We start from the raw sequence: 14954 nt of genomic DNA, 5'->3' as shown, positions 1-14954 counted from the left end.
GCATAAAATCGAGTAATAAAGCCGTCTCCTTGTCGGAGGAAAACATAACTTGGCCACGATAACTACACAACCAGGCAGAGAAGGCGCCTTTCGGTAGAAACGAACACGTAAACCTCTTCGTCTCGTCAGCGGTGACGCGAGCGACGGGAGTCGTGACGGTATCTAACCCACCGCGTCTCCTCCGACGCCATGGTGTTGGTCGTCTCCCTGTTCTCGAACGTTCCGCTCGCCTCCTCCAAGTAATCCACCTCGCGAGTCGGCCCATCAGTTCCCCGCATCCAGAAGCAAAACCTTCCCGTCGCCTCGCGCTCCTCAGTCGGCTGATCAATCCGCGGCGCTCGGCTCGACGGCGGCAAGAGGCGTCCGGGTAGGTGCGTACCGTACCTCAATCACCTCTACGCCGCAGGATCCTTCGTTGCTCGTTTTGGTTGGATCCGTGGGCCGTTTCCAGCGATTTAGCCCGGAGGGTTTGCCGTTAGGTGACGAATTTGGGGCGAATTAGGGCGATAATCTTTAACCTGGGATACCCCAATCTCAGGTTCTTTAACCTGGGATGACGGATGAATCCTCAATTCCTCATACATGTGTTTTGTAGGTGTTAAACTGATGTCAATAAGTTTTAACCTGTAAGTCTAGTTGCTATAGATTTGGTAAAGACCATATGGAGGTATTGAGGAAGCAACACACTAGTGGAATTTCTACCCATTTTGGCTGCCCGAGTGATTGATGAAGGCTCCAATTCCTATATTGTTTTTCTTCTGACTGTATATCGGAAATTGGAAGTAGTATTACTCTGATACCCCAATCACGCTGTCACCGTGGATTTAAAGCTGGATTGGTCATTCTGGTTCAGGATGGACTCCATGATGTTCATAGGATGAGCATTGAGCCTATTGCTATAGCTAATTTTCACGCTTCCCTCTCACTCTGATAACTTGATTGATGAGACTATGAAATTCTGGTAGTAGATACTAGAATGATTACCCTATTATTTTGTCAAGTACATTAAACTGACAGCATAGGGTGGTCTTTTGTCAGGTACGAAATGGATGAGAAGAGAATAGCTCGAATATCAGTCACTTGGAGAGGCAGGCAACTTGATGTTGATGCGGACCCAAGCTGTACAGTGAAAGATTTTGGGCAGCTGCTCCAGGATTTGACTAATGTTAAACCAGAGACGTTGAAGCTCATAGTTCCACAATCTGCAAATAAAGGTTCCAAGCTGATCACGCCATTCTCGGAATCCCATTCAAGCATAACACTGAAAGAAGCTGCTATCGATGAGGTGAGATGCGGTGCATGCACTGTACATGCTAATCAATAATACAACATGCTGTTAGGTAGTTGATAATGCAATTGCGAATAATATCATTGATATGCACCTTCTTTTTCTTTTCACGCAACAGGGTAAGCCTATTAGAATGATGGGTGTCTTTGAAGATGAAATTGAGGAAGTATCAGATAATGGCAAAAGACCTGATCTGCGCATAATTGGATTCGATGAAGAAGAAAGCCGGCTGAGGCAACGATCGTCAGGCAGGCCCAAGGTTTCACTAAAACTTCCACAGGGGCAATACATCTTCTGTGATTTTCGGACACTTCACCTTCCCGGGGTTGAGGTTAGTCAAATGTTGCTCCAATAATTTGTTTTCTTCTGTTTATAAGAAATAGATCCCCTGAATAACAATTATGACTCCATTATTTTGGTCCTTTTGGAGCTCGTATAGTCCTGCTATCATAAATCTTACTTTGGCCCATGCTCCTTTGTACCTATAAGTTTCCAGTCTTTTTGCTAGGATTAAGTCCGCCCTCTCCCCTTGGTCCATTTGAGCAGTCAGTAGTGTGTGTTTCATATGAAAAAGTCAAATGATATCGTGTGCTAACTTAATTCTTTCGTCCAAAATATATGAATTGTCATCCTTTTGCATTTCATACTACTAATTTACTAGAATGTAATACTCCTAGGTCGTCTTAGGCGTTAGCTGTAGAAACGCTGTTTTCTCTACTACCTCTTGTCAAATAAATGGTTGCTAGTAGTAGCAAATACCTGTCTCATGTATAATGTTGGATAGGCTGATAATGTCATCTCAAATAAAAAATGTGTGCTTATTTACCTTTTGTTGGGTGCCAGCTGAATCCACCACCTTCCGAAGCTCTGAAAAGAATGCACATGCTCGCATGTGACCCTGGCATAGTTGCGATCATGAACAAGGTAATTCTAACCTTTTTTTTTGCATAGTTTCATTTTTACACAAGTCTATTTCCCTGTGTACTATCATTCTTACACAGTTATTTGTTGTTTTTTCAGCATAGATGGCGAGTGGGAATTATGACTGAAATGGCACCAGTGGGATATGTAGGTGTTAGTCCGAAATGCATTCTAGGCTTCAATAAGGTGAATACGAGCTATTTTCATGTAACACATACATAAAATTTTATTATGCAGAAAATTTGTTATCTGAGAATATATCTTTTTGATTGGTATTCATATAGAACATGGGAGAGGAGATATCTCTTCGCCTACGAACTGACGACTTGAAAGGATTTCGGAAATATGAAAGTATCAAGAAAACTCTACTCCATGAACTAGTAAGTTTTTAGGTTCTGTTTTTCCATAAAATTATTTCACTTATGCAGAACAACTTTTCACTATAGTTACGGGCTTTTACATTTTCACCTGTATTTTTATTGCTTTCAGGCGCATATGGTGCATTCTGAGCATGATGCCCACTTTTTTGCTCTAAATAAGCAGGTTATTGTTTCTTGATACCCTTGTGATGTTTGGTTACCTGTTGTTTACTTCTAATTCACCTGATCCTCAACATACAATTATTTTTCTATTCAGTTGAATGATGAAGCTGCTTCCTTGGACTGGACCAAGTCCAGTGGTCATGTCCTGAGTGGTCGCAAAGTCCTTGATTCCTATGAAGATGAATTTCTTGAACCAGAAGCTGATGTAGTTGGTCACAAGCTTGGGGGAGGATCGAGCTCACGGGCAAGTGCTCGTTTGTTGTCAGGGGTAGCTGCTTATCAGCGTCTGTTGAATGCATCATCAACAGAATTGGAGAGTTCCCACAATAGAGTTGCTACATCAGTGAAGAAACCTGATCCAGATGATGCTGGTCAAGATTGTGTTCAGAGAAATGTGAAGGTGGAACTAGACTCAGATGATAGCGATGCCATGGCAATTGTGACGTCAGGGTCACCAGATTTTGTATCATTTACAGCCCAGAACACCAAAGGTTATTCTGAGCCTGAGCCTGATGCCGAGAAAAACTCCGTTGATTTCGTAGAACCTGATCCTGATGATTCATTAGATGCTGGCACCCTTAACAAAGAGATGGAGATCGACAGTGAGAATGACAAAGAACCTGATCCTGATGATGGCACCAGCGGATTTGTCCAGGAATCTAGAGACAAGATGGAAGTGGAGACAGAGCTGAAAACTAACACCACAGTTTTGAAGTCTGAACCTGATCCCGATGACTCCTCTAAGTCCCTACTGAACCAGGAGGTGAGCATTGATGGGAGGCACATGGGAGAACCTGATCCCGATGCTATGGAATCTGGAAATAATATTCAAGCGGAGATTGAACAGAGCAGAAACCTGTCAATCTTGAATTCTGAACCTGATCCTGACGATGCTACTGATTTGAGCAGCAACGAGTTGCAAAGGATAGAAGAGCCAGTGGCAGCCCTTTGTTCGCGTCTCCAGAAGGCTATTGAAATGCTTCGGTCACAAGCAACACCTTCAGAGGCAGCTTCTGTGCTTCAAACACTCTTCAAAATCATAAAGAATGTGATAGAGAACCCAAATGACATTCGATATAAGAGACTGCGTAAGGTATGCTTGGTTTCTCTATGTTTTGGCGTGTTTCTCTTATGTACTGAAACTGATGTTTACTAATCCTCAATTTTTTTTCTTCCAATTTGTAGTCCAATCCTCATTTCCAAAGGAGTGTGGCGAATTACAAAGGTACATCTACCTCTGCAAACTGCCACCCCAGTCCTCAAAATGTGCTGTAAACTAACTGTTTTATTTCCTTTCCTCAGCCGCCATGGAGGTCCTCGAGTTGATCGGCTTCTGCGAGGATGTCGTGTCGGATGAGATTGGGCGTGCGGAGACCTACCTGGTATTGAGAAGGAACGATCCTGGATTGCTGTGGCTTGCAAAGTCATCTCTTGAAGTATCAATGGGTTGAGAAACTTCTGCCTATATATACCCTGTTGACTGTATACCTGTAGTTCATGAAAGTTCATTCCCTTCGGTGAGTATATGCTGCGGAACTGGTTTGGTGTGCTCTCTCAGAAAGGAATTATACTGAAGTTGTATATGGGAATGAGAACATCAAATTCTTTGTGCTGTTCATATATAAAATACATGTGATTGCAGATGGAGTCGTAAACATCATATGTGTAGATTGCTAGAAATTGATGCTCGCATGTAGTTTGAGCATCACACATGTCTCTTGCCCCTTTTACGGGAGAACTGGCATATAAACATCACACATGTAGCGAGTTCATACAAATAAATACTCCCTCCGTGTAGATGGCAGCCCTTCCAGTCCTCATGATCCAAGTCGCCAATTTCATACGGCATCCAATCTAGTCTGACCCATTATATGAGTGGGAGTCCATGTCGAGGACGAGTCCGACCGTCGACGCCGACTATAGTTCTCCCCACCACCGCCTCCATTTAAGGGCACACCGATCTGCAATCTCGAAGCAAAGCAGATAATTTTTTTTTGAAATTTTGATGCATCTATAAATAAAAAATGTATCTATATATATCGAAATCTGATAAAATTAAGACACTTATTTTTAGGCGGAGTTTAGTAATTAGTTTGTGTTGGAATCGGTTTGTGCTCCATTTTCGTGGAAACTCCTTCGCGAGGCCTGCATTCGTTTGAATACCTTTATACAAATAGTCATGTGCACATTTGGCCCATACAGCTCACATCCAGCCCACGTGGTCACGCCCCACAGCCCACAACCGCACATCCCTAGCGTAGCCATTGCTGCGGCGGCGGCGCCGGCGGCAAGTGCTCAAGCGAAGCACCGGCCAGCGGAATCAACCGATGGAGGCGGCCGCCGTCGCATCCTCCGGCACCGGGCTGCGCTGCTCGATTAACCCTGTCCAGAACCCGCAGAGGATAAGCGCGCGGGTACGCTTGACGACCAAGCGGCAGCCATGTGCCGCCGCCTGCAGGCGGTTGCTGCTTCGTCCGACCGCGAGCGCAAACACGGCGGCGATAGATAGCGGAGATGGGTACCCCGGGGTCAGCAGGAAGAGGCTCGCGGTGTTCGTGTCCGGCGGGGGCTCGAACTTCCGCTCGATTCACGAGGCCGCTCTGGGTGGAAAGGTGAACGGGGATGTGGCTGTGCTCGTCACGGATAAGCCAGGTGAGGATGCTTTCGTTGCCTCCTGGAAGCTTTGGACTGTGAGGTGAAATGCTGTGCTGTGGGTTGGTGGTTTGCTGATGCGGCGAAATGGAATGCTGCAGGCTGCGGTGGTGCGGAGTATGCAAGGTGCAATGGCGTACCGGTGGTTGTGTTCCCAAAGTCGAAATCAGCGCCGGAGGGGGTGTCGACGGATGAACTTTTGAATGTTCTGAGGTCGGTTCTGTCGATCCCATCTGATGGCTGTGATTTGTCATTTTGTAGTTTATACTTTTCATTGTGCAAGGAAAATATCATGATATGAGTATATGACCTCTTCATGCTTTCAATTCTAGTCTGATTGTAAAATGCACACACACAACTTCTGATTTAGGATGAGTTTCTTTATTCTATAGCTCGCATATCCATCTATCATGCTCTGATGCTGCTAGTGAACATAAAACCTTACAGCTGCGATATGTTACTCCCTTGTAGCCGCATGCATTTGTGTTAATGAGTTCTGCTTCAGCGTGAATATTCTGGCTGAAACCCACTGTCTACAAGCTGGTTATATAATTTTTTCCCCCCAAATGCACTCATGAACTTTGGTTTGCCAAGTGTGAAGATTGTATTTCATGACACATGGAGGATGTCTTGACTCATGGTTTATTCCTATTGTGAAACAGGGATCTGAAGGTAGACTTTGTTCTGCTTGCTGGTTACTTGAAGCTCATACCTGGTGAGCTAGTTCAGGCATATCCCAGATCCATGCTGAATATACATCCTTCACTCCTCCCAGCATTTGGTGGGAAGGGTTATTATGGTTCAAAAGTGCATAAAGCAGTTATTGCATCTGGAGCCAGGTACTTTACATTTTGTCTAGCACCTTCCAACATCTTGCATTCCCATCTGTACTCACCTGAAAGAAAATGAGTATTCAAAGAAAACTTCCATGTAAACATTATTATTTGTCATGTGGTGATAACTGCTCAAGTTGATTTTTTTTTCCGGCAAACATGAGCTCAGATAATTAATCAGGTAGTAGCATACAATCGTCAATCAGGCAAAACAGAGAGGAAAGCCGGCACACCTTGCTAACCCAGTAGTTCAGATGGTGTTCCCCTGATGCTCTTTAGCACATAGGTGTGCAGCTTCATTACAGCAATGTTTAGCATACACAAATTCAATAGAAAGTAAGCTGCTACTGACCTCCTTGATCTCCTTATGAATGGCGAGATTTTAGATAGGAGAAAGTCTTGCTTTCGCCAGAGTTGCACCAGCTGGGACGAATCGCTCTTGAGGATGGCCTTGTGGTGCCTCCCAGACAGAACTAGCTGGAGACAATCTGTAGCTGCTGTAGCCTCCGCAGCCAGCATAGATGCCAAATGGTCAACCATAGGGCACGGGCTACTAAGAGGCACCATCAGCATCCCTAATAAGAACCCCTGAAGCTCCAGAACCATTAGAGGAGATGTAAGAGGCATCAAAATTCACCGTGACAAAGCCCAGTTTCGGTTGTTGCCACTGAACATTGCCTGCCTGTGCAGCAGTTGGTATAGAGTGTGGAGGTTTGCTAGCAGCTTGAAGCAAATGAAAGGCTGTGTCTCTCGCCCACTGCACAAAACTCCTAGGAACATTGCCATGAGTGATGAGACCTGCCATTTCAGTCAGTCCACACACACCATAACCCACAGAGGATACTTGGGGTGTTCTCCTCTCCAACTCTTTTTCCATCAATGATATCGAGGGACCAAGAATGCGGGTGCAGAGCTGGCATTTTGAACCCAGTTAATTCCTTCATCGCCTCGCAGAACAGTTTAGCCCAAGAACAAGCAAAGAAGATGCGGAAAAGGGTTTACTCTTCAAAGCCACATACCTCAACAATTACTGATACTTTCCACATGGCGGCCCTGCATCTCAGCTGTAGTGGGGACAAAATTGTTGATCACTGTCCACCAGAAGCACTTGACCCTCGTGGGAACTTTCAGCTTCCTTATTTTCTTCCACTAGTCATCAACCCATGCACCTTGCACGGGCCAGAGATTTTCCTGTTATTTACCCGCTTCGGTAGTACAGAGTAACACAATAACAATTGTTCGGCATTAGCGTTAGATTAGTCTCTACGTTTCCCAAAATCATAATAATATCCTGATACAAATATATATGTTACTTTAAGTTAACAAAATTTGAATGTAGACACTACATTCCAATAGATATTTGAAGTCGTAACCGTTATTGCTTAATACAACATTGATTTAGTCATGCAATTTTACCCTTTAAACGGTTTTGGCTTTGAGAGTTACCAACATTAAAGATGCTTCATGTGAAACAAAAATGGCAAAATCTTCTCCTTCTGTACAGAACTGTTCTAGCAGATAAACTTTAACAGACAGAAACTCAGATATAAGAATTTAGGAGACAAAATATCAATGTTCAAGATATCGCTAATCGGTAACTGATCGGTCGGCCTCCGGTGAGAGATTAATCGCTTATCGGCCGATTAATCGATTTTATCGGTCGACTATTTATCGGCTAGCTTTTTGTCAGATCTCTGAATCTAAGCATTGAATATTCTATATTATAATATGCAAAAAATAATATTGCAGTACTACATTTTCCATCTGAGTCTGTGCACAAATATAAAGATGCAAACAACCAGTAGTGGATGCTCCGAAACTTCATATTTCCAAATCTTGCATAATTATAGACACAAATATGAAATATCATGCAAACAACCAGTAGTGGATGCTCTCTCACAAAGCAAAGTAAGAAAATAAGCGAACAAGCATCAGGTTCTCTCTCTCACGTTGAGTTCTGTCACAACTCACAAGAACATAAATCATAGAGTTTAGGAAAGCAAGCAACAAATGTAGTGCTCAGATTATTAAAGGCCTAATATTCAAGACTCAGTCGGCTCCTCCTCATCTTCATTGTCCTTGAGCTCTACGACCCCATCATCATCGGACTCAAACTCTATCTCATCCTCATTGACAACCACTTGTTCTTCCTCTTCATCGGAAACAAACTCTTCCACCTCATGGAGTTCTCTCACTCTTGCACTTCTACGAGGCTCCATAGCTTCGGTACCTCCCATTGAATCATCACTATTAGAGTATGGCAGCCCCGTAATTGGATCAACCTCCTCATCTTTGTAAGCTCCTTCACATATCCAATCTTGTGCCATGGAAGCATCTTGACCAAGGAGAACATCACAAGATGACTCAAACTTCTTTCTCTTGTCCATCATTCTTCCATTGAATTGAATATATACTAGATCATCTCTACGACGAACATCTAGTTTATTTCTCCTCTTTGCATCTACCTACAAATAGGAAATAGAAATGTGTAGTTTAGTGATTCACATTTTCTTAAATGAACAATGAATTTAGGACCAGATTTGAGTATTTGCAAGCTGCGATTTACTTGTTCAAAAACGCTCCAATTTCTTTCACACCCGGATGAACTTGTGGTCAAGTTGAGTATCCTTAAAGCCATGTGCATCAATGTAGGAGTTTTTAGTCCATAAGTTGCCCACCACTCACCTACATTTATGGAAAAAATAAAGTACTATGCATCAGCCCAAACATTTCAGAAATGCAATATGGCACAATTATATTGACAATGAGCTTACCGGCATTGAAATTTGCATTGGCAATAGCTTTTGTGGCAGCAACCTTCGCAAACATGTCTTCCATCTTTTTAAACTTGGGCAATTCTATGTTAAGCACCTTATTTATCGCCTCATCATTATCATGATAAAACTGTTCAACAACCTCCATCAACCCGGACATGACTTCTACATCACTAAAGATGCTTCTGTTAGCATAACTATAGTACGGATTTAAGGCATATGCTGCCATGTGCAACGGTGTATCTAGTCTCCCATTCATCTTGCTCTCCATAGCTGTTGTGATCACCCTGTAGTCCTTCTCTGAGCTTTCAACCGCAATCAGTATTGCCTTCTTTGCCTCTATTATTTCTCCATACATAGAAGCCATGGACTGTCCATCACCATCTGCCAACCGAAGTATCTTCACCAATGGCTCGAAAACCTTTCATTCCAACATACACAAGCACACGATTATTACTTCATTAGCAATAAAATGTAAATACAAAACAGTAGTAAATACGAATGAATTTGTAGTTTAGCTAACATACCTTAATGCAAAGAGACACATTTTTCCAAAATGCCCTACTCATTATTGTGGCATGAGTATACTTTCCTTTCTTTGTTCTTGTGGGCTTGCACTCTTCCCAAGTATCACTACAACACATCTCCTTTAGTTGCTTCTTCTTAGCAACAAGACTTTGCAAGGTAAGAAATGCTGAAGCAAATCTAGTCACTCCAGGCCTAACAATGTCTCTCTTTTTTGTATGAAACCTCATGAGCGCCAATGTGGCATGATGTGCATACAGGAAAATAGTCATATCTTTGGCTTTGGTAATTACAGGAGCAAACTGCTTCAACTTCCCAATTGCTTCTACCATCAAATTGATGGTGTGAGTTGCACATGAGGTCCAAAAAATCTTGGGCCTTTTATCCTTCAACATCACCTTTGCTCCCATGTTGTTTGATGCATTATCAGTGACTACTTGCACAACATTATCAGCACCTAAAAAACATGAGTTCATGCAAAGGACAATAATCAGATCATAATATTCAGCAAGCAACCTCATGATGAAAAGCAATGAAAAGTTGAAGATTCATACCTATTTTCTCAATGCATTCATCTACATAACTGAAGATGTACAGACTTGTATGTGCATCCGCTGACGCCTCCTTTGATCCTAGAAAGACAGTCCCCAACTTGCAATGCACACACAAGTTCATGATGCTCCTCCTTTTCTTGTCTGTCCAAGCATCGGTCATGATAGAGCACCCGGTGTTCGCCCTCTCAATATCATGTGGCTTCAACAAATCTCTAGTTCGGTCCACCTCTTGCGACAACATCTTCTCTCGAATCATATATTGAGAAGGTTGCCTCCAATCAGGACCATAACGACCAAGAGCCTCACAAAATTGCTTGAAGTCATCATCATTGATAGCGTTGAAGGGTACATTTTTCTTATACAACCATCTAGCCAAGTACTGCCCCACTCGGTAGCTTCTCTCCTTATCAACACTATCATTTATATTCTGTTGATATTTTTTAATGTTCAACGGAATTGAAGGATCGATTGGAGCAAGAAATTGATCCATAGGCCCCTTCTTTGGATCACCGTTACCAACTTCATTAAGCTCTTCTTGAACATCCATGTTAATCTCCTCTATGTTCACAGCAGCTCTTACTTCTTCTTCTTTCTTTTGCTTTTCTATCTTCCTCCTCTTTGGTGCCTCACTTGCCGCCTTACACCGAGCTTGCTGATCTGGTGTGGCATGCAAACAAGGTGTCACTGAGCCTCTGATCTGAGCAATGTGTTCCTTCATCCGGGTCACCCCTCCTGACATTTCTTTTCCACAAAGCTTGCACTTAACTCTTTGCGGATCATTGGGATCGATCAACACAGCAAATTCCCAGCCCATATCATCTGAATTCCTTTTTAGTTGAGAAGCTGCAACCTGAGATGAACCAGTAGTCGCAGTAGCCATCTACAAACAATAAAAAAAGCAGAACATGAGATGAACCAGTAGCCGTAGCAGTAACCTGAGATGAATTCAGTCTATTTGATATTCAGAGTACTACTATTACGAAAATACATGAATTGAAAATTCGAGCTGAGTAACCTGAGTTGAATTCAGTCTATTTGATATTCAGATTACAACTATTACTACAACTATTGAATCGCTGCACTGATTCATCTACGTGATGGCGAGTGATTAAACTGAACTGATTGTACACTTGAAGATAGAGGCTAATTCAATCCTAAATCAGAAGGACCAGCGGCAGCTAAGCAGACATTATATGCACGATACATCCTACTAGAGAAAATAAATATCATTGACACTCATTGTTCTCAAACGCTGATGAAAGAGAAATAAACGTACATCTGAATAGATCTTCACAGTAAGAGAGAGAGAAGAGACCTTGGATGGAAGAATTGCTGTAGGGAGGGACGCTCGCGTTGGTCTTGGCCTCTTGGCTGCTGTTTGCGGGAGGGACACAGGCGGAGCACTGCTGTCGAAGAACCGCCGGCCTTGGTCGAGCTGCTGCCTCCTTCACCTGGACGGGATGGGCTGGAGAAGAAGAGAACGGTGGGAATCTAGATGGATTGGAAGGAGGACGAGAATGAAGTGAACATGCTGGCGGCGCCGATGGGTTGCATACTCGCATCGGAAACTGGCGGAGGCAAGGTACGAGCGGGCGGCCCTATCTATCGACCGGCGGGCGGCTCTATCGAGCACGGGAAGTTATGGAGGGCGGCGGGCGTACGTATCGAGTAGCACTAATTAGGGAGGGCGGTGGACGTTCTGAATTCTTTAGAATTTTTGCCTCACAGGATTTGGGCGATTTATCGGATTTTGGCCGATTTATCGCTTGTCGGAGCGATTAAACGCTCCAAACGAGAAGCACCAACGATATGGCAAAATCTTATCGCCTACCCTACGATTCACGATTAATCGTCCGATTAATCGGAAAATCGGCCGATTTTTTGAACATTGCAAAATATTTCTCATTACATTAAACATCATATTAAATTATTTTGTTATCAAAATGGGACCACCCAAAATGGTTTCTTGGAATTTCATGGATGTCTAGTCCCACATGCTCTTATTTCTGACACGTTTCAAGAGGGAATATAAATGTTCTGTGTCCGACATTCTATAGTAGTACCTGCTATGGCAAAGAAACTTTAAATGACAGAGTTTTGAGAAGAAACTTAACATTATATAGATGTCTAGTTGCATATTTTCTTGCTATCTGACATGTTTTGAGAAGAAACATAACTTTTGGGTGTTGGCATTCTTGCTATCTAGTGCATTTCATACTTTAGTCTAAAGAAGCCTAGTTGAGTAATTATATTATTTCAGCTCTTAAACAACAAAATAAATACATAAATAAGAGGAAATGCCAGCATATTTATTTGGTTTCCATGGCCAGTAATTTTTCCTAGGTGTACAGAGTATCTCCCTTTTATCATTATTTGAATTTCTCAGAAAACTGGAATATAAAGAGAGCAATATCAATATTAGCTAAGTGCTTTGAATTTAAGTATCAAGATCGTACCTCAAATCTCTCGGTAACAACGGAACATCAGTTTAGCACTTTAGCTCCAAACGTGACCATACTTCTTAGCAGAGTAGTAAGCTGCACAAATTAGTTCACGACCAAAGTTTTGATTATAAGTTTATAACCAATGGATCGATCATATTATATAGATGAATGCAAGTTGCTGATTTTTAAATTTAATCACAACGGGAAATGCATTACATGATAGTAAGATTGAAGATTAAAACAATATGATTAAAATAATAAGAAAGCATCAGGCGGGAAAACATGAAATAAAACAAATGATCAAATTATTTTTATACAATAGTAGTCTAACTAAATGCATTTTACCTCTGCGTACAGAGATATGGGGACATGTAGGGATAGAAGGACAAAAGGAAGGCTTCATCATTTTGGTCGTCCTTTTGTCAAGTAAGTTGAGATTGCTTGAGCAACAGACTTTATAAGAACCTCCCTTCCCGCAGCACCAAGAGTCCTCTCACACTAGCTGCCCCCCAGCTTCTTGATTGTCAATGGGAGATGTTCAAAAGCTTCATCAGTTGAACTTCCCAAGGCAGTGGGAAGACCTAGGTACTTCTCACCCAAAGCTTCAGTAAGAGTACGAGATCCCCAGTGCACCTCAGTTTTGGTGGAGCTGTCACAGTTTTGGCTGAAAAAGACTGCAGACTTTGCTAAGTTGACTCCCTGCCCAGACCCAGTCTTACTATCTTCGAGGATTCTTTTAGTCGACCTGCCCTTCTGGAGTTAGCCTTAGGGAACACCAAACAATCGTCAGCAAATAACAGATGTGACACCCATGGGACGTGGATCCCAACATGGATGACACGGCTGAGGAATAGAGGCCCTGATGAATTCAACATGGCAGAAGTCCTCAACACAAAGAAGAAACATATAGGGGGAGATAGGATCCCCTTGCCTGATCCCCTGGGTCCATTCATTCTAATGGAGAAAGCCACAGACTGGACATGTTTCAGGGTCAGACTGACCCACCGCTCTTGGAATTCCAGCTTCAGCATGACTTTCTGAAGATAGCACCTCTCAACTTGGTCGTAGTCCTTGGCCATGACCAGCAAAGGAAGCGGCACCTTGCTTCCCTTGTCAAGTCGATTTGTTTGATGAATGCATTGGTTTCTACACTATTAACCATGTTATCTTCCATTATGTAATTATCTGTTTTATTTGATGATATTTCCCAACCATGCAGATACTCAGGACCAACTGTTCACTTTGTGGATGAGCAGTTTGACACGGGAAGAACCTTAGCCCAAAGAGTTGTGCCTGTTTTAGCCAATGATACGCCAGAGCAATTGGCTGCAAGGGTTCTTCATGAGGTGCGTCTTATGTGCTGCTGAGCCCCCCCCCCCCCCTGTAGCTGCACACTACATTATTAGGGTTATTTAAGATTTCTGACTGCCAATTTACCACTGACTTTAGATATTCTTTCTGTCGATTTATTAACCAACATTCCAGGAGCACCAAGTTTATGTTGAGGCAGTTGCTGCCTTGTGTGAGGACCGGATAGTGTGGCGGGAAGATGGTGTCCCACTTATCAGAAGTCGTACAAACCCCAATGCGTTTACCTAATTCGTGACATGTCTCCTGAACGCTACTGAAATTTGTAGCCCTCTGCCAAGTGCCATTTTCCCCCGGGGCTTGGAGTTAATTCGTACTGTTAGTCTGACTGAGTGAAATAACATGTCTGATAAACATAATATCTTCCCTGCACTTTGTTCTGCTCATTGTGTGGTTTGGCTTTGATGATAGTCTGTTCCTCAGACAAAGTTTGTAGCGAGATGATATATCTAAGTATCTTCCCTAAAGATGTCAGTCTTTTTCTTCGCCTTTTTTTTTTGCCATGCTTTGACATTCTAGTTTATGCGAGAGGGATAGAAGAGGGGGTGGTGCAAATGGTAGCCATTCCTAGAGAGCCCTCTCGGACAGCAAGGTCCTGCCGCGTCTTCCTCCATTTTGATTTTGGTTACTCCATTTAAGTATTGAGTTTAAGGTTGTCAGATGATTCTTGGAGCAACTATAACGGTTGCTTCTTTTGTCATCTCCCTTCTCAGTTTGTTTTCAGTCCTGAGGAAGATGGGTGGGTGGCTAATCGTCCATGCAAGCTGTGTTTCTTTTCAGTCGCAGATTGTGGTTGTCGATGCCTAATATTTTAGAATGACCAGACTATTATACAGTTAATCTATGCAGGGAAAGTTCAGTTGCATTAACCACATCCAGTAATATGCATAATTCGTATTTGATTATTCATAAAAAATCAAGTACTTAATACTTCAGTACGCAGAACTAAGAGTGAAACAACTGGAGTTTACAAAAGATTTGCAGGGCCATTGCATTCTTCTGTGTTAACAGGATAATTCTATCAACCCCTGTAAATCTCTATATTCTGTGCTG

General features: G+C 42.7%; 2 protein-coding genes across 2 annotated transcripts; both read left to right on the top strand.

Moving 5' to 3' along the window:
• The first annotated feature begins 1044 nt into the window (after positions 1–1044).
• LOC124691814 lies at positions 1045–4405 on the top strand. Its single transcript, XM_047225120.1, has 9 exons — positions 1045–1285; positions 1407–1619; positions 2132–2212; positions 2309–2395; positions 2494–2589; positions 2699–2752; positions 2846–3844; positions 3937–3976; positions 4054–4405. The coding sequence occupies exons 1-9, from the start codon at positions 1046–1048 to the stop codon at positions 4200–4202; spliced, it is 1959 nt and encodes a 652-aa protein (XP_047081076.1). The 5' UTR covers position 1045; the 3' UTR covers positions 4203–4405.
• A 768-nt stretch (positions 4406–5173) lies between these two features.
• On the top strand, positions 5174–14368 carry LOC124691722 (phosphoribosylglycinamide formyltransferase, chloroplastic-like; the record flags this gene model as incomplete). The annotated part of the gene is given in 5 exon segments (XM_047225027.1): positions 5174–5403; positions 5505–5616; positions 6066–6242; positions 13753–13879; positions 14019–14368. Coding segments are annotated over 5 exon segments (760 nt in total), but the record flags the coding sequence as incomplete, so codon positions are not given.
• Between the last annotated feature and the right edge of the window lie 586 nt (positions 14369–14954).

The sequence above is a fragment of the Lolium rigidum genome, chromosome 1, assembly GCF_022539505.1.
Source record: "Lolium rigidum isolate FL_2022 chromosome 1, APGP_CSIRO_Lrig_0.1, whole genome shotgun sequence".
Classification (NCBI taxonomy): domain Eukaryota; kingdom Viridiplantae; phylum Streptophyta; class Magnoliopsida; order Poales; family Poaceae; genus Lolium; species Lolium rigidum.
This window is presented reverse-complemented; position numbering and strand designations above follow the sequence as displayed.

What these genes read in the sequence shown, in the direction of transcription:
- LOC124691814 (XM_047225120.1), top strand. Translation starts at nt 1,046, where the DNA reads ATGGATGAGAAGAGAATAGCTCGAATATCAGTCACTTGGAGAGGCAGG. An exon ending in TAGTTGCGATCATGAACAAG is followed by an intron (nt 2,213 to 2,308) that starts GTAATTCTAACC and finishes TTGTTTTTTCAG; the next exon opens with CATAGATGGCGAGTGGGAAT. An exon ending in AAACTCTACTCCATGAACTA is followed by an intron (nt 2,590 to 2,698) that starts GTAAGTTTTTAG and finishes TATTGCTTTCAG; the next exon opens with GCGCATATGGTGCATTCTGA.